The following is a 24864-nucleotide window of genomic DNA, read 5'->3' as shown; positions in this document are numbered from 1 at the left end:
TTGTTATTATTTAACGTAAAGTTTAGTCACTTAATGCCCCCACCATGAAATAGGGGGAGGGGACAGTGGTCCGGCAGCAAGAAGTGTTGTACTTATGTTGTAAATATTGTATTCGATATTGGTTGACTGTTGAAGACCACTCTCCATACATAGGTGTTGAGTTTTATATGATAAATGCTTTATGTTTGGTTGAACGCAGTGAATAAGAATCATAATGTTGTAAATATTGTGTTAACAGGCTGGTCCTACAGTGAGACACAAGTGTCTGCAGACATTGCTGAGGATGATCTTCTATGCTGATGCTGACTTACTGAAAGAAATCCTCAAAACTCAACCTGTCTCTAGGTAATTAAATTTTAAATTCTGGATACCTTAGTGAGATTCCATTTAAGCATTGACCAACCTTTTCTTAATTTCTTAATTTCTTTTTTTAATGGAGAAAATTTACCTTGAAAGAATTCTTAGTCTCTTAACCCTTTCACCAATGAATCCCAGGAAACAGGGATTAAAAATGCTTCCTCCTGATGGCAAATCCCAGTAAACAGGGATTAAAAATGCTTCCTCCTGATGGCAAATCCCAGTAAACAGAGATTTGGGGTGTTGGATTACTTCCATAACCCAAATAACATACAATGTCTTTACACTACACTTAAAGAAGTTTGCATAAGTAATGATATTAATAAATTACCTAGACTAGCAAAATTAGTTTATACAAGACATTTCAAAGGTTTTATGTTCTATCAATAAGATTTTTGTTTTTAAATCTCTTTGGGATACCATCATCTCAAAGTTGATTTTGTGAGGGGACGGATAAGTGAAAGGCTTAAAATTTCACTTTGAGCTGGAAAATTGACCAATATTGAAAATATACCTTAGCCGACACTCACAATATTAAGGTTTTGGAGTCATATTTTTTCGTAATGCTAATATTAGGCAATAAAAGAAACCCTCCTCTTGTGATCCTGAACTGCTTGAATGGGACTCTTAACAGTGAATTTGAAGCATCACCATCCTTGGCAAAATAATTTTCTCTTCAGTTTTACAAGGCTACTTATACATTGTTTCTGTCATCTTTTTTGAGGAGTGTTGTTGCCATCTCTGTTGTTGCAGTATTTTTGAATGATTTAAATAATGTATTTATTCATTCAGATTTAATATGTCTGTCTGGTATTAATGTCAGCTTTCTCGTATTTCTTTGTAGCCATATAGCGGCCATGATGGCCTCCCAGGATCTGAAGGTGGTGGTAGGGGCCATTCAGATGGCCGACATCCTAATGCAGAAATTGGCTGACATCTTCAGTGTATTTTTTAGAAGAGAAGGTAAGATTTCTAGTGTTATGAATCTGCTATTTGTCTGAATAAGAAGTAAACTTTGTATTAACTTAAATAAAACAGATAGAAATGAACAACTAAAGAAATAAATACTAAGTAAATGGAATGTATGTTAGAATGTCTATTTTGTCATATCCTGTTTTAGGTGTGATGCATCAGATTAAGAAGTTGGCCGAGTCTGACCCCACGGCTGTGTCGCCAGTGAAGCCTCCCTGCCCCCCAGAGGACCAACACCCAGTGGCAGGGTCAGTCTCCAGCTCACTCAGTAGTTTGAGCAGCTCCAGCACAATGGGATCGGGTAGCAGTATTTCTCACAGTTCTGAGTCCCTAGGGGGTCGGGATGCCAGTATGGGGTCCCGAGAACTGGGAGGGGCCTCTATCCCCACCCTCGGGGAAGACCAGCACAGTAGTCCAACACAAATGTAAGTAACATGTAAACACATCACCAATACTTTGAAGAAGATTTACTTAGAAATATCTAGACTGTAAAAAATTAACGTAAAATAAAATTTTAAATATGATTTATCATAAGCATGTCTTCCCTTCAAATGACAAGAGACACATTGATTTAGTACTATCTTGTCTAGGATTGTAAATTTGAACCTTTAAAAATATCAGATGAAACTTTAGTTTGTTATATGTATTTGCATTCTTCACAGATAGTAGGCATTGCAGTGTAATTAAGTTAAAATGACCGTCGACCCCAGGTCAAAGGTCAAATAGATGGAAAATTCTAAAACACTTATTATGTAATCTTTTCCTGACCAAATATTTAAAAAAAAAAAGAGTTTCCCTTGCACTGGTTAAAGTATTTTGTAATAAGTTGATTCAAGCAATACAATGCTGATTTATCCTATGTAAAAAGTCCATTTAATAGAAGAAAAAGGTTAGAAATAATATGATTAGTTATTTAAAAGTAAATAGAAGAAAAATTAACAAGATAAGTTTTTGAAAAGCTAATAAAACACAGATTAAACATTTTGATGACAATGTGATACAAATATGCTTGATGTTGTTTGCTCAGGCGACTTAGTGATGTGCTGAAAAGAAAGAAACCCCCTAAGCGGTCCCTTGGACGCAAGGGACGCAACTCTGCTGAGGAACTTCCGACAGATCTGGCTACCAAGACCACCACCCCTACATCAAGTCGGGGCTCTAGTAGGACGAAAGCTGCCAGTAATTTCATTTTCAAAAGTATTTGTATTTCCATTTTTGCATTAGATCTGCAACTTTGAGCAGATTTTGGCATTTACGCCTTGTGCTTATTCTGTGATCTTGTAGTAAGATAAATTTCATTCTGGAAAAAATTGAGATTTTGGAATTTTGGAGTTAGTAAATGATAGTTTGGTTAGTCTTAGTCTATTTTAAACACCAAGTTTATGTTGCTTTGTGAACATTTACAGAGGTTAAAAAGTGATTTGTCGTGGTCCATAATCAAGTCTCGTTAATCCAGCCATCATTAACTAATTGTCCCACTATCCTGCTAGGGGACAGGTTTCTCTTCACAGATTCAGAGGTTTCACAGTCTAGTCAATCTGAGAATAAAGATAGGTGGATGAACAAAATCTACTTTATGCCTATAAAATAGTATCTAGTCCTGCTTCAAAATTGCATCACAGATCAAATACATTCTTGCAGTTCATCTGTTTTGAGTTGATGAGCATTTGTGTTAACTCATTCACCCCTGAAGACACATTTGAACTCGTCCAATTCCAAGGTTGGAATAGTTCATTATTAAATTTCAGGAGTGAATGAGTTAATATACCAAAGTCCAAAGTTATACTGTATACAGGGAAATTTTGTTTTCCCTCCGGATTTGATGGCAAAATTATCATGGCAACAAATATGAGTACATCTGTATGTAGCATACCCTTTATACTATATAGTAATAACATGTGAAGGGCGAAATTAACACTGGGCTAACGTGGATTTGATCGGCGATTGGCGAATATTTGACTGAGCTATAGTTTCTCAGTATACAGTTATTAGATGTTTACCAATGAAATCCCATTAAATATGGTTTATTATACATAACAGAAAAGAATGAAAGAAGTGACTTGCTCTTCAAAATAAAATATCTATGTTTATTCAAAGGTAAAGAAGGAAAGTCCAGTGGGGCAAGTTCCAAGATGTCCTTCCTGCCGAGCCTGAATCCTCGCAGCTGGGGCAAGAGTTCCAACAGCTCGGACCGACCTGCACTTCCCAAGGGTGGCCTAGCAAAGGCAGGACAGCCAAGAGTATTGGCTAATCTTGCAAGAAATGTAAAATTGTCATTTATGTGTTATTATCCCTATGAAAAATCCTATGTTCAATTTTACTATGAGGATTTCTATTTTCAATCACAGGCCTTTCTTAATATGACTCATCATCCATGGTTGGTGTGGTTGATAATTTTGGGACTGGTAAAGATAATGAACTAGTGAAACTTTAGACTTGTATAATTGATCAATCATTGGACAGTATTGTGTAAATTAAAGTTAATTTGATGAACACCAAGATCAAGATGTGTGAAGACTAGTTTATTTAATTTGAAAGTAGTATGCAAAGTCAAATGTTATAATTCAGTATTTTATAGAATGTGTGCACAGATATGACATTTTCCAATTTGTATCACTATACTGACTTAGCCTGATAAATATGATTCCAGAAGACTGTGTTTGAGTTTTCTCTTGTTTGTAACTGTGTTTAATTAACCCTTTCACCCCTATGTAACTTAGGTAGACTACTATGCATTGATCTGGAGGAGTCCATTATGGTCTACAGTGGTGAAAGGGTCATTAAACCCAGATGTGTTGATACCTTTGCTAGTATTTTATCATGACATTTTGTGGTTGCAGGATTTGAGTGTCCAGAAACAGATGAGCATTTCTAGTTCCGGTAACAAAGAAAAGGTGAAGACCTGGATCAAGGAACAAGGTACGGCCATCCTAACAGTCCTGGCTTAAATGGCTTCTATAGTAGTGCTCTATAGGACAAGATCATATAGTAGTGCTCTATAGGACAAGATCACATAGTAGTACTCTATAGGACAAGATTGTATAGTAGTGCTCTATAGGACAAGATCGTATAGTAGTGCTCTGTAGGACAAGATCATATAGTAGTGCTCTGTAGGACAAGATCATATAGTAGTGCTCTATAGGACAAGATCATATAGTAGTGCGCTGTAGGGCAAGATCATATAGTAGTGCTCTCCAGGACAAGATCGTATAATAGTGCTCTATAGGAAAAGATTGTATAGTGGTTCTCTATAGGACAAGATCAAGAGTAGTACCCCTCATGTTTAATTATAACCAGACATTTCCCATTTGCGTATTTGGAAAAAGTGCACGTGTTTGGTTCTAAAATGTTGAATCAATCATAGAAAAAGCAGCAGAAATTAAGTACGGTGTATGTATTTTAATAGATAAATTACCTGAAAAAGATAAAATATATTGAGTATATAATATTTGAATTATCTGTTATGAAAAAAGCTCTGCAAACTTAACTGAAATCAAAATTATTATTTTATGTTTTGTAACACAGTAGGGAGAACTAGATTAATTTAGAAAATTTTAGCCACTCTTCTTTACTTATTGTTGTGGACAATGCTAATTAATGCACCTGTTGATTACATATTGTTGGTAGATTTCATTTACATTACCATTTATGTAGCTTGGAGATGTGATTTTTTTGCTCGTTTTAGTGTGTCTTCATCTCTTATTGTAAATGACTTCTGTTTGTGTCTGCAGCAATTCGGTTCCTTGATCAGTACTTCAACTCCGAAAGCCAGGGAAGCAGCCACCCAGCACTTAATGTCTTAAACCGATTGTGTTCTGCAACAGAAAACCTGTCCGCTGAGGTAAATAGTAATAATTTTATTTGTTAAAAATTGTCAGTCTATAAAAAGAATATTCCATCTTATGGACATGTTTTAAAATAATCTGANGCGTGCTATTGTTGTCATCTTCACTGCCTCACTTTCGAAACAACCACGTGACATATATAAATAGATCTGCGCTAAATTTACGCGGGGCTTCCCTGAAATTTCAGTGGTCAAAACTGGACATTGCAAGCAGAACTCGACCATCATATTACCGTGATATAACTTTTGGAAGGCCAGAGAATGCATTTAGACCCATTTATTTTGTATTTATTTCCCCGACCAGCCACTTTAAATTATTGGAATATTAAATTCATTTGTTTACTCTTTAATCTTAAAGCATATTTAATGGGAAAAAAAAATCTTATCCTTCTTTTGGATTTAGACCAACTTTGTTGTTGCCAATAATGAAGTTAGGTAGACAAAAACATTATCCACATTCAGCTATTTAGTTAAGCTATTTAAGTTAATGAGCTCATTTACCCCTACATATCTAAACTGGACTTGTTCAGTCATTGAATTAGTAAGGTTCAAATGGGACTTGAGGGGTGAATGAGTTAAAAAGATTACAACTAGTGACCTACTGGCTGATAAGTGTGGGACACTGATTTCACAAGTTGTGGTTTGTTTTCATGTTTACTTGATGAATATGTGTCTTTCACATATCCAAGCCAAGTAACACAGCGTAAGTGAAACAATACTGAAGTTATCAAAATTCTTAAATCCGTAAAAAATCCGTTGAACATATCAGGCCTGAATTAAACGTTTTCTTTTGTTGTTCGTTGACAGGAGGATTCAGGTATCGACTGCTTGAAGGCTATAGCTCAGATCATGAAGGAGAATGACGTATCTCCATTTGAAATCATCCACAGTGGACTTGTACAAAAGTTCCTTCAGTATCTCACCTCCACCACAGGAGAGGTCCCTCGGGATGTTAGGATCAGACGCTTCCTGCATGTCTTCCTCAACTGTCCAGTAAGTTCATCTTTATGTTTACACTGTATAAAGGACATATTTGTCCTAAAAGTCTTTTGACATTGTAAAATTGATATGTATGTCCTCATCATATTTTTCCTTTTGAAGAACGTGAACTCAACTCGTGAAAATGTAGCCGAGTGATCACAATACAATTTATAGTAGTCTGAACACTTTTGTTTTAAAAATTATGTTTAAATGAAATTTTTGCTTTAAAGGAAATTATTTCCTTGCCGTACTTAGTGGAAGTGCCTTTTCCTGAGACTAAGATGAAAGATTGAGGCATTTGGTTTACTGGTGTGAGGCATCTGTCAATTGATTACATTACAGATAAAAAACTGTAAATAGAATAGAACCAATATTTTCAAGTCTTTAGAAACAAAAGTTGTCATTGTTTAGATTTTTATGTTGGATTAATGTATAATTTCTCAGTTCTGATTGGCAGCTCAAGATGAGTCCATGAATTCAATGACTTTCCTTGTTCTGCATAGGCACCTGATGTGCTGTATGTGAAGGAGACTAGCTTTAACCTAGAAACCATTCCCTCATTGTGTGCTCTAGTCAGCAAGTTGATAGGATGTCTTCATCAACTTGAACAGGTAAGATTTAATACAGTAACCCCCCCCCCCCCCCCCCCGTTACATTTGCCACTTAGTTTACTACCAACATATATTAATATGTCCCTTTTTTACTCGATTTCCTTTATGCATTTCCCTCAATTACTTGAAAAATCCCTTTATAATCATGCATGCCATATCTAATGTTTGGAGCGTGACGCTCACAAAATTTTACTTCAAAAAAACATTCCTCACAGCATGAGACAAAGAAGCAAAGTTTGGTCAATCTTAGTGAATAAACAATAGCTACATGGATTCACGCTAACCTTGGTCACTGAGAGGTCTTAAGTCACAGGCCAGCCAATTCAATTACTGACCAGGCCAATTAGCAGCATAGGTGTGAAAGTTGTGAATAATCGGCCGGTATAATAGATGGTTACCATAATGATACACTTCTTAGCTGTAGAAGTATCATTTATGCAAGATTCAGGAAAAATAAGAGGATTATTAAACACTAATAAGACAAAATTTCAGAACATTTATATTTGTATTACAAGGTAGTTTGTGATATATTGACCTCTAATGCAATAATGAAAACAAACAAGTAAAATTTTAAAGACTGAGATTTTATAATAGGATTTGTTATCTGCTATATAGTGTAATACAACATCTACCAGATATAGCATTGATCTTTAGTTGTTGCTGTTACAAATGTTGCTGTGTTTACAGTTTCAGGTCAAAGTTCATGATCTGCCAGGGGGAAGTACATCTAGTGGCCGAGGGTCAAATGCCCTTCGCTTCTTCAACACACACCAACTAAAGGTACTGTTTTGTTAAATGATAATTAGTTTCAGTTCATAACTATATGCAAACAAGGTTTGGGACCTTTGTTTTTGAGAAGACAAGTTAATTTTACATTCTCCACCTGTCCATCTGTTTATTGAGAATAATACATGCCAGCAGATATTCTTTTTGCTCTTTATTTCAAGTTTTAATTATAAATTGAATACTTGCATTAAGTTAGGACTTATTATTTAAATGAAGTATTCACAATCACCCAAACTTTATGGTAACTAACTTTTACCCTGAAGCAGTCATTGATGTGTGACAGTATACCCCCACCTTTCTCACACACCCATCCTCTAACCTTTAACTGTTATTAGTCTGTAATCATGTATCAATTTTTGCTGTTCCAGTGTAATCTACAGCGCCATCCCTCCTGTACGTCTCTAAGACAGTGGAAGGGTGGGCCGGTGAAGATTGATCCACTTGCCCTAGTCCAGGCCATCGAGAGATATTTAGTCATTCGTGGCTATGGCAGGTTAAAACCGGTCGGTATGCCAGAAAATTTGAATTCAAATATTCAATACTGATAAAAATGGCTCAAATTTCTTGCAACTTCAACACATTGAAATCATTGAAATAAACTTTCAGAAATCATTTAGTAAACCCATTTTTTTAATTTACATATTAATAGAATTATGAAATTTTAACAAGTTTGAATTGATGCTTCAAGAATAAACTTGGGGGGAAAAAATAAATAAAAAAGGTAAGAGTTTAAAATGGTATTTTCTGTATGTGTCCATTCCTGTGTTACAGGATGGAGAAGATGATGTCAGTGATGATGACAACTCAGATGATGATGTTGATGATACAATGGTATGTGTGAATTATCATGCTGTAATTGTTAATAAAGTTTCTATAAGAAGTTTTCATGCTGACTCTAGTTTGCTAAATAATCTTTAGTTGACCACACATTGTTTTAAGGCAACTCCCCAGATCAAGCCATTTTTACGATCATGGTAACATTTATGTGAAAATTCTAGTATGCACAATTTTTTATTGTTCTGAACAATACACATAACATTGTATTTTTTTCCATGGATGAACATAGATTTTTTTGCCCAGAATCGTCCATTGTTGAAATATACTTAGTCCATTTGATACTAGACAACAATGAAAGAAGCATATGGAATCTTGTCTAGTATACCAGGAAATGGGAAAGTTGGTACTTGATTTGAATGACAACATCAGTTATAAATACAGTAAAACAGAGTTGAGGGTAACCATTAGATAAATAGGGAATTCTTGTTTAGAATCATATTTCAATATAGTAGTTTGGAGAAAGACTTCTAACTAATTATTTGAGTTGGTGATAACGAGGTTTATGTTCTGTGAACATTTCAGGCAGCCGTGTTCATCAGCCAGGGTACAGCTCGACACAAGCTGGAGTTTCTGATTGGAGAGCGAGCCCTACCTTATAACATGACAGTGTACCAGGCCATCAAGAACTACAGTAACCCCGGGGAGAAGGACAGCAGTGAGACAGACACTGACACAGAAAACCCTGTTGGCCATGCCAGCATCTGGGTGCAGACACACACCATCTGGTACGGTCTAGAGTTTTAACACATATAACTGTCGCTAAATATCAAGCAACATTGTTTAAAAATGTTGAAACAAAACCAGGTATGATCAAGATTGTCTAAATGATATCTTCAACTTTGTCACACTGTAGACATATCTTGGTACAAAGGTAAATACAATTTGAGTACTGTATACTGAGAAATTTTGGCTGCAGTTAAATTTTCGCCTTTTTTACCCTCTGGAATGATGGAATGAAAGTTTGTGTCAGGCATATCTTCTATACTGACAAGTGCAAGAATTAGGTCACCGTGACCTATGACTTGACCTTTGACCTTCACTTTTGAAAATGTTTTTCCTGGTCATATCTTATATACTAATTTACCTGGAGTAACCAGATTTGGAGTACAAGGACATCTTGGGATGAGTGAGTGCAAGAATTAGGTCGCTGTGACCTATGACTTGACCTTTGACCTTCAATTTTGAAAATGTTTGTGCAGGGTATATATTCTATACTAGTTCACCTGGATTAACCAGATTTGGTGTACAAGGACATCTTGGGATGACAGAGTGCAGAGTGCAAGAATTAGGTCACTATGACCTCACTTGACCTATGCTTTGACCTTTGACCTTCTCTTTTGAAAAAGTTTGGCCAGGGCATATTTTCTATACTATTTTGCATGGAGTAACCAGATTTGGTATCCATGAATATCTTGGGATGATGGAGTGCAGAGTAAGTCCAAGTTGAAAATGATTTTGCAATGATCTTTATGAAAAGGACTTAAAATCATCTTAATGATATTAAATATTAAAACAAAGGGGAAGTTCTATACAAGTGAAACTGGAAAGCAAAGTATAACAGGTCTTTTGAGATTTGATTGAGTTGTTTGTTTTTAGGTATCGCCAGGCAACAGAGCAAGAGGAAGGGATGGCAACCAGTCCAAAGAAAACCCGGCCTGAAATCAAGGGTCCAAAGACCTCTAACAGAAAGAAGGTGGATGAGCTGTGGACAGGTACAGGATAACTACACATTCACAACATACTGACAACATGTAACATACCAACAACATACTGACAACATGTAGTATTCTAACAAAATACTGACGAGGAGACACTGACAATATGTAACATACCAACAACATAATGACAACATGTAATACACTAACAAAATACTGACGAGGAGACACTGACAATGTGTAACATACCAACAACATACCAACAACATACTGACAACATGTAGTACACTAACAAAATACCGACGAGGAGACACTGACAAAATATAACATACTGACAACATACTGACAACATGTAGTACACTAACAAAATACTGACGAGGAGACAATGACAATATGTAAAATACCAACAACATACTGACAACATGTAGTATTCTAACAAGATACTGACGAGGAGACACTGACAATGGGGAACATAAGAACAACATACTGACAACATGTAGTATTCTAACAAGATACTGACGAGGAGACACTGACAATGGGGAACATAAGAACAACATACTGACAACATGTAGTAAACTAACAAAATACTGACGAGGAGACACTGACAATATGTAACATACCAACAACATACTCCCAACATGTAGTACACTAACAAAATACTGACGAGGAGACACTGACAATGTGTAACATAAGAACAACATACTGACAACATGTAGTACACTAACAAAATACTGACGAGGAAACACTGACAATATGTAACATACCAACAACATACTGACAACATGTAATACACTAACAACATACTGACAACATGTAATACACTAACAAAATACTGACGAGGAGACAATGACAATATATATCATACCAACAACATGTATATATTCTATGGTCATAGTATCAAGTGTTATGTTTTATTTCTTTGCAGAAGGCCACTGTCCAATGATGGTTCCTGCGTTGAATGCCTACCTCACAGACAAGCTGCCCGCGTTTGTAACGGTCACAGATGCATCGGTAGACGTCATTGCCCTGTTGCGTATTCTCCATGCGTTTAACCGATACTGGTCCACCATGTATGAGGTAAAAATATTTAGGAAGTTTTATTATTTTATTTCAGGGGAACAATATTTTTAGTAAAAATTACAATCTTCATAGTCCTTTAAGTCATTTTGCTCCATCATACATTATTTTAGGTGATTGTTGGGGTCTAAGTTCATGGCTGTAACTTCTGAACACATAAACAGTATTTGTCCTCCAACAGAGATTATAGGTTTGTCTGCAGTCCATAGGTCATTTTCTCTGGGACACACCTTATATGCTTAATCATCTTCGATTGTCAAATTTTGTATTTGTGTACCTTTTAGGATGGCAGAGTTTTGAGTAGTGAAGTTGAGTCTGGTGCTCCACTTTGTACAGAGTGATGACACTTTCTTCACCATTTGCCACAATGTCTATACACTCTGTGACCTAGTATCACAAATTTTTGTGTGCCAGCAAACTATTGAGTGCTGCGCACTGAAATCAGGTCTTTCACCCCTATGTAACTTTAGTAGACTCTACCATGCATTGATCTGGATGAGTCTTTTATGGTCTACAGTGGTGAAAGGGTTAATACCAAAGGTAGTAAGGGGACGGGGAAGATTGATCGCTCACAATTCTTTGCCTTGCTTTCTTAGCAATATAAAGGGAACACAGTAGTCAAGTGGTAGGATGCCAGGCTTATGACCAAAGGGTGGCGGGTTCTAGTCACGGCACGGCACTGTGGTGTATCCTTGAGCAAGATACTTTACTCCAGTCTACTCAGCTGTAAATGAGTATGTGGTTGGGTAGTGCTAGAATTGTTGAATGCTAGCTGTGAGCGCCAAAATGGCATCACTGGCTGTATGCTATCCAGGGAATTGAAAAAGATACTGGATGGTTGCAATATGGCCCAATAACCATGGATAATAATTTGTGAACCACTTTGACACAACCTACGAACTAGGTTGTGATAAAGTGGTATATAAGAACCTCAAATTATCATTAATATTATTTAATGATTAAAAGTGACCAATGACATTTGAGAATGCAGTTTCAAAACTTAATGAAGTTATCTCTGTTTACAGGTGATGTTCTCCACTAAGCCTATCCTGCCCTTCACCGATTTTCTTAGCTCTAAGCTCACAGCCAAAGCCAACCGCCAGCTGCAGGACCCTCTTGTTATCATGACGGGAAATCTACCATGCTGGCTCGCAGAAATAGCTGCTGCAGCGTAAGTATCACTGATCATCTCCTCATTAAGACGGAAAACTTGCTTGCAGAATAAGCTGCTGTCACGCAAGTACATTGCATCTCTAGATCTCCTATTCTGATGACAGGAAATCTACCTCGTTGTGTTGCAGAAAAAGCTGCTACAACGGAAGTGTCCATGAATCTCTCTTTATTGTGACAGCAAACTGGCTCGTAGAATTAGCTGCCACCTAAGTATCCCTGAATCTCCCCTGCTGTAATATTGCAACGGAACTCTATTGATGTTATTTTATGTTTTGTCAATTTACATGAAGAAGGTCATACTGTCTCGAAGGTGGATTGTGTAAGGTTTTAGTAAGATTATGGTAATACAGACAACCCATCTGATGTAATATTATGTTCATCCTTAATCTTTTCAGTGCTTGCAAGTTGCTTCTTTGTATTCCTTGTTTATATATAAAGTATATTTATAAAGAATACCTTTCACCGCTACACTTGTATCTTGCCGTACTGATAATGAGTGATACATCTGTACAGGCCGTTCCTGTTCCCGTTTGAGACAAGACAGCTGTTGTTCTATGCCACGACGTTTGACCGTGATCGAGCACTGATGCGTCTGCAAGACAATTCTGGAGATACCAGTACAAATGACAGCAGTGAACGTGTGGCACCTAGACTTGACCGTAGACGGGTAAGTGGCTTGTAATATAATCACTGATTATAAATAAAAATTAGTGATGCATCGCAAATTTTCACATTTGCCTGAGAAAATTTCTAATCCTTTTTAGGTTTCTTCTCTTCAACTGCTCAGATTATGTTATATTTTTTTTCCAATAAAGTTTCCTATTCGGAAAAGCTATGTCTCATTTTTTTTAACACACGAAAACCAATTTCGAACTTTACATATATATGTTTCAAGGGTTATGATATGGAAACCTCTCGTGAAGAATTAAAACTGACCATTGGCTCGACTGTGCCTTGAGCCGTGTTGGTACCTGGGTATTAACTCCCCATTAACACCTTAGAATGAAATGATCAGCTCACAATATAGATTAGTGATATGACCTATCAGCCAAGTTTCAATTGTTTCAACTGTGACATCACGCCTAGGACAAGTACATGACGTCACAGACTTATGCACTGGAGTCAAAATGGCGGCTTTTTACATGTCATGGTTACATGAAAATCGTCGTTATACACGAATAAATGCCACAAATATTGATTATGTGACAAATTTTTCATTTTAGCTCGCCAAAGGCTCGCTAAATTGAAAAATTGTTAGACTCGTTTCATAAATCTCATATGAAATGGAAACTCATGTAAGATCCTATATTTATCAATGGGTAGAGATTTTAATCTGAAACTGTTATATTAAACAGCGGCTGGTTACTAGAACAGATCTTCTGAAGCAAGCTGACAAGGTGATGGAGGACCTTGGGAACTCCAGAGCTCTGCTGGAGATACAGTATGAAAACGAGGTAGGCAGTACGACTGTTGTCAAACAATACGGTTCTGATTGTACACATTTTGCCTAAATATGTGTAATTTTCCCCAGCTGAGGCTTAATATTGAATTTATTATTTACAATATCGTCAGCTATCTTGCAAACATTTCTTGCATTCACAAAATCTTATAATTTTGAAAACTTATAATATTTTTTCCTTTTATAAAATGTTGAAAATTTCAATTTACTATCTAGGGAACCTTTCAAGCAATACGTTTTTAAAACTGAGTTTGATAGACATGTAATTATCTTCTATAATGTATTTGCATGTCTACTAAGTAAAATAGAAATGAAAATATTTCTTCCTTGTAGAAAATGTTAAATATTTCATTTTACTATCATCTGAATTTATTAACGCTGCAATATAGGGAACCTTTCAAGCAATACGTTTTCGAAACTGAGTTTGATAGACATGTAATTATCTTCTATATTGTATTTGCATGTCTACTAAGTAAAAGATAAATGAAAATATTTCTTCCTTTTAGAAAATGTTCAATATTTCACTTTACTTTCATCTAAATTTGATATAAACTCTGCAATATAGGGAACCTTTCAAGCAATACGTTTTCAAAACTGAGTTTGATAGACATGTAATAATCTTCTATAATGTATTTGCATGTCTACTAAGTAAAAGATAAATAAAAAATATTTCTTCCTTTTAGAAAATGTTAAATATTTCATTTTACTTTCATCTAAATTTAATATAAACTCTGCAATAAAGTGAACCTTTCAAGCAATACGTTTTCAAAACTGAGTTTGATAGACATGTAATAATCTTCTATAATATATATGAATGTTTACTAAGTAAAAGTAAAATGAAAATATTTCTTCCTTTTAGAAAATGTTAAATATTTCAATTTACTTTCATCTTAATTTAATATATTTAATTTAATAATTATCTTCTATAATATATATGAATGTCTACTCTGTAAATGATCAACGAAAATATTTATTTGTCCACAGGTGGGTACTGGTTTGGGTCCGACCCTGGAGTTTTATGCTCTCGTGTCCAAAGAGCTACAGAAGGGAGAATACGAGATGTGGCGTGGTGAGGTGGTCAAGGATGTGGACAGCGAAGGTAGGACCAAAATTGTTTATCCCTAGTACGTAGTGAATAGCATGTTTTTAGTTCTAATGTATAGCCTGAGATATGCTTGCTTTACTGATTCTATCTATTTCAAATTTTACATATCAAATATGTAAATATTTCAAAATGTCGAAATGTCAAAATCCTATGTCTGTTGTATGCAGTGAAAAGCATGTTTTTCTGGTTCAAATGTGTAATGTATAGCCTAAGATATGCTTGTTCTACTGGTTCTGTAAATTTCAAATTTACAATAAAAAATGTAGTAAAAAAACAAGCTGTACTGATGCGTAAAATTTATCCAATGTAAAATAGACAAAACAATCCATGCTGCCATAGCATCCTTTATCCATGCATAAATAAAATTACTGTGCAAGTAAAAAAACAAATCCTAAAAATATTTTCAGGACAAGAAACGGGTGAGGAATACTACCACGCTGACTGTGGACTTTTCACTCTTCCTCTCGCTCGAAATGCAAAGGCTGCAGTGGTCACCAAGTTAAAAAATAAGTTCAAGCTTCTCGGCAAGTTCATGGCCAAAGCCATGATGGACTCTAGAATGGTAAGGAACCAGACAGCTTCTCCATCACCACTCATTTGTTAGGTTAACATTTCTGTAGACTTTGCTGGTTGGTTTGTCAGTTTATGTACATGTCCAATTTGTTAATAATAATAGTCTTTATTTATACTTGATGAAAAAGTTGAGTCAACGACGACTCGTCTTACATTAGGTCAAGTAGTTATAAAATATACAATAATTTACAAATCCATACGCATATATTTCAACCGATTATATTGTTTTATTATGATACTGATCATGTGACATAGAGATGATCATGTGACATGGAGACGATCATATGACATAGAGATGATCATGTGACATGGAGACGATCACATGACATAGAGATGAGCATGTGACATAGAGACGATCACATGACATAGAGATGATCAAATGACATAGAGATGATCACATGACATAGTGATGATCACATTACAGATATGATCATATTCTTTCAATGATTGTCATCTACACTTTTTTGGACTAAAACTGATTTGTAGACTTGGACAGTGTGTACTGGTGCCTGTTTGTTTATGCTGAAAAACCAGTTTGTCTATTTTTAAATGTAATGTTTTTCGAGACAAAGCCTGGTGGACCTGCCAATGTTAATAAAACGCAGGCCTTGACAATCTGTGGCAAGGCTTGTCATAATGCTACATCAAATCACTAGGTCCTTCTCCATTTGATAGAGAACAACACTGGTCCAACTGGTCCAACTCGATTACTGAAAGCAGCATTGGCTTTTCAGATTAAAATGGATGCATTTTAGACTTGGACTGGCAAGTGGGGTACAATGTTAAACTATACATTTCTGCTTAAAATATTTCAGCTTGACATTCCGCTGAGCCTGGTTTTTTACAAATGGATGCTGGGACAGGAGCACAGCCTCACTTCAAGTGACCTCCAGTTTGTGGATCCTGTGGTTGCCAAGTCTTTCCGACAACTTGAAGATGTTGTTCGTCAAAAACAACGTATCCTAGCTGACAAATCTCATGTAATATATACATTAAACAATTTCACTTGATGGTTTCTTGCAGCAGTGAAATTTTTTGTCTCACAAAGCAATTTACAGAAGTTTGTTTGATGGAAAATATTAGGGCTGTTCCAGAATTTACCGAAGGGGAGGGTGGGAGGCACTCTTTCAAAGACCTCCCACCTCCCCCATACAGTAACTTATGAAATAGCCCTTACTATTCCAGCATGCTAATGATTTGCAATTTTAATGCTGAAGCGTGAATACAATATTCAAATGTCCATGCTTTTAAAAATTTGCTACTCTTTTGAAAAATTTGCTGAATGGATTTATTTTTGTCCTATTTAAATGAACACATGCTTTTGTATATACTTCCACTTGTACTTGTCTTGACTGAGTCCCCTTATCATACAGACGAAGGAGAGTCGACAGCTTGCCCTTGACAATGTGACGATGGAAGGCTGCAGTATAGAGGATCTCGCCCTTGATCTCACACTTCCAGGGGCCGCTAACATCGAGTTGAAGAAGGGTGGCAAGGACATTCCTGTTACCCTGGATAATCTGGAGGAATATTTACAGGTATGCAACAGTGACGATGTCTGCAACTCGCCACAATCAGTGTTACACCTGTCAGAATTCTAAACAGTCAATTGATATGATTATCTTCATCTCTGTAACAGTTCTAAGCTCTTTATCTGTTGCAATGGTAAGCTCTCTCACTGTGACAATGCTAAGCTCTTTATCTGCTGTAATGGTAAGCTCTTTATCTGTTGCAATGGTAAGCTTTCTCACTGTGACAATGCTAAGCTCTTTATCTGTTGTAATGGTAAGCTCTTTGTCTGTTGCAATGGTAAGCTCTCTCACTGTGGCAATGCTAAGCTCTTTATCTGTCGCAATACTAAGCTCTTTATCTGTCGTAATTCCAAGCTCTTCACCGTAGCAATGCTAAGCTCTTTATCTGTTGTAATGGTAAGCTCTTTATCTGTTGCAATGGTAAGCTTTCTCACTGTGACAATGCTAAGCTTTTTATCTGTTGTAATGCTAAGCTCTTTATCTGTTGCAATGGTAAGCTCTCTCACTGTGGCAATGCTAAGCTCTTTATCTGTCGCAATACTAAGCTCTTTATCTGTCGTAATTCCAAGCTCTTCACCGTAGCAATTCTTAGCTCTTTATCTTGATACAAAGGTCTTATCTGTCCCATTGTAGAGCTCTTTATCTGTCAAAAAGGCTCTTCTCTTGATCACTGTTTCATTATTCGCCTATCATCAGTTATAACCAAAGTTTCCGATCATTTCTCATCACTAATGCAGACAATAAGTTTTAACATTCTTTATGCACACACTTAGGAGTAGTCGGATGTTTTCATTGCGACATTTGGTAATGATATTCTATTCAACGAAAAAGCAAATATTGATCTATACTGATGCTGATTTTGTTGTTTATAGTTGGTGGTACATTGGAGTCTGGTAGAGAGTGTGTCCAGGCAGTTTGAAGCCTTCAGAGAGGGATTCGAGTCCATCTTCCCACTAAGTACACTGCAGAGCTTCTATCCTGAGGAGGTAAGTACATTCTCTCATCAATATCAAATCCATTATTAACATTTTTATCTTGTTTACAACGAAACTATCACAAAGGGATGAAAACATTATCTATACATCTTCAATAGGATTCATCATTTTTGTCTCGCCGCCACGAAGTGGAAGCGATACTTTAATAGGTGTTGCTTTTCCGGCAACAGCGGCGTCAGCATCAAGTTTTTGTATTTAAGTTAGTTTCTCTAGAAATATAAGTGCTAGACCAACTAAACTTGTACCATTGATGCATCTTAGGTAGTACATCTCAACCCATGCATCAAATGCTGGATACAGACTACTTTTCATGGTCTATTGACTTTGTCAGCATCTCCATCAACATTAGTCATTAAGTTTTTGCGTTTAAGTTAGTTTCTCTGATATGTGCATTGATGGTCAAAGCGGGGCATAGGCAAGACATATCAAACCGAATGGCTTGTTGAAATATGTTATGTCAAAGTTTTACACTTTATACCCAAATATTGTATGCATTAAAATGTGTCACAACGTTTTGATAAGTACGTTGTTTGGGTATTAAGTAAAACTTTGATATTATTTATACAACTATTTATGACGCTATATAATATAGGTTGCCTTTGATGTTAAACTTGCTCACCTTGATTCAGATGTTTTTATTTGAGCTTGATCATTCAACTGTTTTTCTCCACTAATTTAACTTCATTTTTAAATGAAACATTTAAATGTAGTCAGCTGTCCTTTCCTGACTTGAAGAAATACAAAATATTAAAACTTTTGAAATTAAGTGAAAATGCATTTCAATTACAGTATAATGTATTCACACCTTGATATATTTCATTATTAAATCAACAGCTGGAACAGCTGTTCTGTGGGAACGCCACAGACACATGGGATGTGAAGATGCTGATGGAAAGCTGCCGTTCTGACCACGGATACACCCATGATAGTCGTGCTGTCAAGTTCCTGTTTGAGCTGCTCAGCTCATATGATGGGGTAGAACAGAGGAAGTTCCTCCAGTTTGTGACAGGATCTCCTCGTCTTCCTGTTGGAGGTAAGAAATGGTTCTTATTTTATCGTTAGTCAAGTTTTGGGGAAAAAAGTCTTAAATATTATAATAAATGATAACTTTTATGATATGTTTTTCATTTTATAGTAGAAATAGTCATTGTTTTGGAAATATAAATTAATTCCAATCAATATGAATTGCAATCAATTTTTGATGGTAAAAGCAAGAAACATGCATATTTGCCTTTTATTGTCTTCCTTTTGCTGAAATCGTTTAATGTTATAAGCAGTTCAAAATGGCATTCAAATGTAACAAAGATTGACTTATGACCATGGTGGTTAAGATATTCCGTCTATGCGTATTGCAGAGTTATCTACTCTTGCGAGCAGGTATTAATTGTTACGTCATTGGTTTGTGTGAAAAAATTACGTTGTTTTCTCAAAAATTGATGACGTTACTCTCACAAACAAATGACGTAACAATCAATACCTGCTCACAAGAGAAGATAACTCTGCAATAAGCAAAGACGGAATATTACTTCCACTAAAAGTTTTTCTGGTTGTCAGGTGATTTTACGTTTAATTTTGTTATAATCTCATTTTACATCGATGGCTGTCACTTTATTTTGTAATTTCTCAATGTTAATCTGTGATTTTACATTCTACTTTGCAGGATTCAGGAGTTTAAATCCACCTCTCACTGTAGTTAGAAAGACATTTGAAGCTTCAGAAAATGCAGACAATTTCTTGCCCTCTGTGATGACGTGTGTGAACTATTTAAAATTACCAGACTATTCCTCTGTAGAGGTCATGCGCGAGAAACTCTATCTGGCCACAAAGGAGGGTCAGTTGTCCTTCCATCTGTCCTAACACTGTCCTTCATTAAGTATGGTATAAGGAAAATAGACTACAGAAGGCAATTTATTGGGATATATGTTGTCCTAACAGTCCTGCTTAAGGCAGGATTACGCTTTATATTGGTTCCGACACAGTCTCGCAGGAGATGGGATATTAAGATAATTAATGGCCCTAACAAAGTCCTACCGGATACATGATGTATTTGTTAGTCCTAATAATATTAAAGGAGGCGGGATATCTGGAGAAGCATCAGCTCTGACAACTCTTCTTCTGGATACAGGATTGGTCCTAACAGTCCTACATGAGGCAAGATCTTCAGTAGATATAGGACCTAAGACACCTACAAGAGATGAGATGTATTTTTGGTCCTAACAATCTTACAAGATGAAGGATATTTTGATAAATATCTGCGCATTAACACTGTCCTACCTACATCCTAGAGAATGTACCTAAGTCCTGACAGTTCTTCAAGTGGGAGGATCTTAAGATAAATATTGATCTGAACAGAACTACAGGACACCAGACACAGGACACATATATCAGCTCCAACATTGTCCCCAGGAGACAGGAAATAGGGGAAAATACTGATCCTAACAACCCGACAGACGGGATGTTTAAGCTGAAATATTGTTTCAGTCTTGCAAAGAACACCGTATTTAGATAAATGTTGAATTTAACACTCCAACCCAATACTTGATAGTTAGATAAAGTCCTATACAAGGTATTCAGATAAATGCTGGTTCCAACAGACCTGGTGGCAGAACAAGGGATGCATTTGTTCCGATCTCTGGTATGTAATGGAAGAATTTAATTAATATTTCCAGACATCTGTTGCCAAGTTTCCAAGGAAGGATATTAAGGATGCAGATTCCATTGATGTGCTGTGGAATCTTTATAATTTAAGGGCAGATGAATGTTGCCGCTAAAAGGATCTCTAATTCAAGAGCAGATTACTCAAATGCTGTCAGTAGGATGATCTTTTTCAAGGGCAGATAACTCTCCTGAAGCCATCCCATAAACAGGTTGCAAGAAAGAATCAAGCAGGCCTGCTTTTTGCGATTGTGATTTGAAAGGAAGGATTGAAGCCTGTGGGTTTTTTTGTTGATTTTTTTTTTACAATTGTGATTTGCGAAAAAAATGTGGGCTTGGATCAAGCCCACTTTTTTTTTATAATGATTTACAAGAAGGAAATGCGTGACAATGCTGTGTAGGACATCAATTTTTCTAAGGCTGAAAAAACTACTATTTTTGGCCATGATGATGTACTGGTATGTAAAATAACAGTTGATAACACTATGCTTCATTTTAGTGTAATTTAAGAGGTGTATGACCTTGACATTCAGGGTCTACGATGTTGACTTTATATCAAAGATCTGGAGATTGATGTGTGTGATGAATCTTAAATTTCAATGCAAAACACAATGAACAATAAATAATGAACTCCCCACCCTAATACACAGAGCGGTCCACTGTCATACCCACCCTCAAGCTGACAGAACTTGGCTTTATGAGTTTGAGTGAATAGTGCATTTCTTTAATTATCATTTTGTGCGTCATATGTAGAAGTTGTATTGTGGCATTTATAATTATGTATGAACTTATGTTATGGACATAAAGGTGGAAGAGAGTCCCATCACTTTTTTTTACTATATTTATATTATTTCCTTCTTATTCATGCAAAAGAAAATGAGAGTTTTACGGTGCAGGCCTTTTCAGGAAGCTAGAAAACATTTTTCTCCCAAAGCCATTGGGTAAACCTACTTAGTTTATAGCTATTTTCTTCGATACTTGCACTACTTTTATCTGTTAATAACAAATACTGGTATGACAGTGTTAAGTGAAAAGTTCACTGTTCAATGTTTTGTCTCAACATGCACACATGGTATCATTTTCTCAAAGTCACTCACTGTAAACTATGAAGTAAAAATTACGATATGTAGCAAATGTTTTCATCATGATAATGATATATCCTCATAGAAATAACCTCATTTTGTGTTTAAAAATATGGTTAATACTTATTTTAAGTTACCTTACATAAAAAACAAATGATGGAGAAGGTCATTGAAATGTAGCAGGTGACTTGATGAAATTTTATTAATTATTTTAATATGAATCTTTCATTGTTTTGGTTACAGCTGAAATAGTACATTTTGAACATGAAGCAGTTTCCAATAACTATATAGCTGGATGTTACTGCACATTTACTACTACAGAAGAGCCCATATGTCTTAGCTAGTATTAGCTATTTAACTCTTTCACCCCTGAAGACACATTTGAACTCCTCAAATTCAAAGGTTGGAATAGTTCATTATGAAATTTCAGGGGTGAATGAGTTAATGCATTACAGTAAGTCGAATTATCAAATTGAATTTTTTGAAAGTTGTTAGCAGAATATACAAGTATTTTGTGTGTGTTTTGTCGGATGGTTATGATTTTTGAATCTGTGGAAAAGTATGTTAAGTAATCTGCTTGACTTCTTATGAAAATATCATAAACAAAGTGTATTAATCAGTGTTGTAAACTTTAAGTTCAGAAATGTGGGATCTGCTACAGATGCCATTTACAAGGAGTGAGAGATGATATGTTTGTCAGGCCCTTACTGACCATGTCCAACATTATTGCCATGTATAGCAATGCTGTGTGAAATGGATTGTGATACTTTTTTTGTTTCAGTTACCGGGGTAATATATATAATTAATATATTGTATAGAATATCATTTTTGTTTGTAACTGAACACAGTGTGGTATACCTTTCTCTATACTGCCAATTCTGTTAATTTGTTTGAATTGTGTTATATTAACTAAAGGAAGAACTTTCTATATATATACATGTATGTATTTGATTATATATGGGTCAATGCTATTGATTTGTTTGTAGCGTCTTTAAGTCATTCACCCCTGAAATTTCACAATGGTCTATTCCAACCTTTGAATTGGAATAGTTCAAATGTGTCTTCAGGGGTGAAGGAGTTAATATTTTATTTGTACGATGCTAGTGCATCAGTTTGATTTAAACTTTGTGTATTAGAACTTGATCTTTTAACTTCGAAATATCAATTATACAGATGAATAAATCTTAATAATGTGGCAGAATAGCATGGAAATTATTTATGAATTATATTGCAAAATTATCCTTGCATACAAGTGAAGGAGCTGTTTGCTTAAGTTGAATTAATGAGTTTTCTTGTACTGCAGTTGGTCTGTCTTGTTTTGAGTCAAATTGATATACTTACAAGTTTCAGAAGTTGCAGGCAAGGTCACTGTACTTCTTGAACTGAAAAGAATTTTCAAAGTTCAAAACTATAAAGTTTCAGATTGGTATGACATGAAAATAAAAGAACACATTTTTCATCTGTATTTTTTACCTGGGAGTTTTATAAGATACAATGATCACCGACGATAAACCCCTAGAACATTTGTGGGAAAACCCAAACATTCATTATCACCAAGTTATCTACATCTGGTTTGAGTACCTTTTTGGTGATTTTTATTTAATGTTTGAATCGCTTCAATTTTACAGGTCCTAATTGTTAATTTGTTAGACTTTCATCTTGAGTAGGGTTACGAGATAAAGACAGAAACTGCTACAGGATGGTTGTGAACTAGACACGGATGAAAAGTGATGGGAAATTTTATTTTAATAAATATAACTTACGAATAAAAATATTAGAGATGTATGTATCCCATTGACATGGTTACATGAACTGTCTTTGGCGTAAAATATTTGATAATGCAGTATGACAATGTTTCGATTCAACATTTTCCGAGATGCTAGTAATTATTGCGCGGACTTTTACCTGATATCATTTACAATGAGTTGATGAGTGAGATGTTGTGGTAGTTTTCTGTTTGTTGATGATTATGGTGATGATGATTGTGTGAAAGTGAACAGAAATGTCAACAAAGAGAAAAGAAATAAAGGTTTCACAACAGTCTATATCTTGTGTTTTCTTTTATCGTGCATTGTTCATTAAAGTATAGCAATAAAGTGAAACTTACGTGTGCTATGTCAAGTTTTTTTAGCTCACCTGGCAAAGGGCCAAGTGAGATTAATCAGTGGTGTAACACCCATCATCCGTCCATCCTCCATTTGTCCTGCATCAACATTTTTAATTGAAACAACTTCTACTGAATAACCAAGAGGCCTAGGGTGATGATATTTGGTCAGTAGCAAGCTGGGATGAAGGACTACCAAGTTTGTTCAAATGAATGACCTTTGCCTTTATTCAAGATCATAGGTCAAATATTTTTAAAACAGTTTAACTTCTTCTGAATAACCAGAAGCCAAGGATGATTATATGTGGCCAATAACATGCTGGCATGAAGGGCTACAAAGTTTTCAAATCAATAACCTCGACTTATATTTAATGTCACAGGGGTAAAATATGTCTTAAAACATTTAAATGGCATCTTCTGATGACCAAAAGGCCCAGGATATTGATATTTTGCCAGTAACATGCTGGGATGAAGGGTTACCAAAGGACTAGGGGCGTTAAGGGTCATTTCTGGCCTCATCATGGATTTAGAATAAGTTGTTATAATCGTTACCTGGAATAAAAATGAAGTACGAAAAAATGAAAATTCAAATTCATTCGACAACTAGTTTAGGAGACTTAAACGCACATTTTCATAATAAAATGTGTGAATATCGTCTGTTGTGCCCTTTTTGGTTGAAATTGGCCATTTTGAAGGAAATTAACTAAAAACTCTCCCAATTTTTGAAAGCTTCCGCATGCAACAAACAAATATTTGACTTGTTATACCAGTGTTCATTTGTAGAAAGGAACATACGGAGGCTTTCATTTCTGTTTGTTTACTGACCAAAAACACCTTATTTTGGCTATTTCTGCATAGCAAAGCAATTTTCATTGCAATGGTAGAGTATCTATGCATGCGCACTGGAAAATAATCTACAAGAAAGATAGCCCTAAGTAACCAATATGATGGTTATAACACAAATTAGCAAAACAAATCTAGTTGAAATTTTCACTTCTTATGAGGTCAAAAATGACCCATAACGCCCCAAGTCCTTTGTTCAAATCAATGATCTTGAATGATATTC

General features: G+C 35.6%; 1 protein-coding gene across 4 annotated transcripts in view; it reads left to right on the top strand.

Moving 5' to 3' along the window:
- The window catches only part of LOC110458386 (E3 ubiquitin-protein ligase TRIP12-like), a 49370-nt gene extending 25633 nt beyond the window's left edge, over positions 1-23737 (top strand). For 3 of the 4 annotated variants that reach the window (XM_021510057.1, XM_021510056.1, XM_021510060.1), the window contains exons 19-43: positions 239-345; positions 1202-1320; positions 1478-1754; positions 2357-2526; positions 3427-3593; positions 4170-4248; positions 5061-5170; positions 5981-6166; positions 6658-6765; positions 7453-7545; positions 7920-8054; positions 8323-8382; positions 8911-9113; positions 9985-10100; positions 10969-11120; positions 12146-12291; positions 12807-12960; positions 13649-13747; positions 14737-14851; positions 15265-15419; positions 16246-16410; positions 16804-16968; positions 17835-17948; positions 18792-18990; positions 19618-23737. In XM_021510057.1, the coding sequence (XP_021365732.1) occupies positions 239-345; positions 1202-1320; positions 1478-1754; positions 2357-2526; positions 3427-3593; positions 4170-4248; positions 5061-5170; positions 5981-6166; positions 6658-6765; positions 7453-7545; positions 7920-8054; positions 8323-8382; positions 8911-9113; positions 9985-10100; positions 10969-11120; positions 12146-12291; positions 12807-12960; positions 13649-13747; positions 14737-14851; positions 15265-15419; positions 16246-16410; positions 16804-16968; positions 17835-17948; positions 18792-18990; positions 19618-19814 (3591 nt within the window). In that variant the 3' untranslated portion in view covers positions 19815-23737. The remainder of the gene's footprint in view (positions 1-238; positions 346-1201; positions 1321-1477; positions 1755-2356; positions 2527-3426; positions 3594-4169; positions 4249-5060; positions 5171-5980; positions 6167-6657; positions 6766-7452; positions 7546-7919; positions 8055-8322; positions 8383-8910; positions 9114-9984; positions 10101-10968; positions 11121-12145; positions 12292-12806; positions 12961-13648; positions 13748-14736; positions 14852-15264; positions 15420-16245; positions 16411-16803; positions 16969-17834; positions 17949-18791; positions 18991-19617) is intronic. The other variant, XM_021510058.1, reaches the window with a different exon arrangement.
- Positions 23738-24864: the final 1127 nt, after the last annotated feature.

This window comes from Mizuhopecten yessoensis, unplaced genomic scaffold (genome assembly GCF_002113885.1).
Source record: "Mizuhopecten yessoensis strain PY_sf001 unplaced genomic scaffold, ASM211388v2 scaffold9561, whole genome shotgun sequence".
In the NCBI taxonomy this organism is placed as follows: domain Eukaryota; kingdom Metazoa; phylum Mollusca; class Bivalvia; order Pectinida; family Pectinidae; genus Mizuhopecten; species Mizuhopecten yessoensis.
Note: the sequence above shows the minus strand (reverse complement) of the source record. Positions and strands in the feature narration are given on the sequence as shown.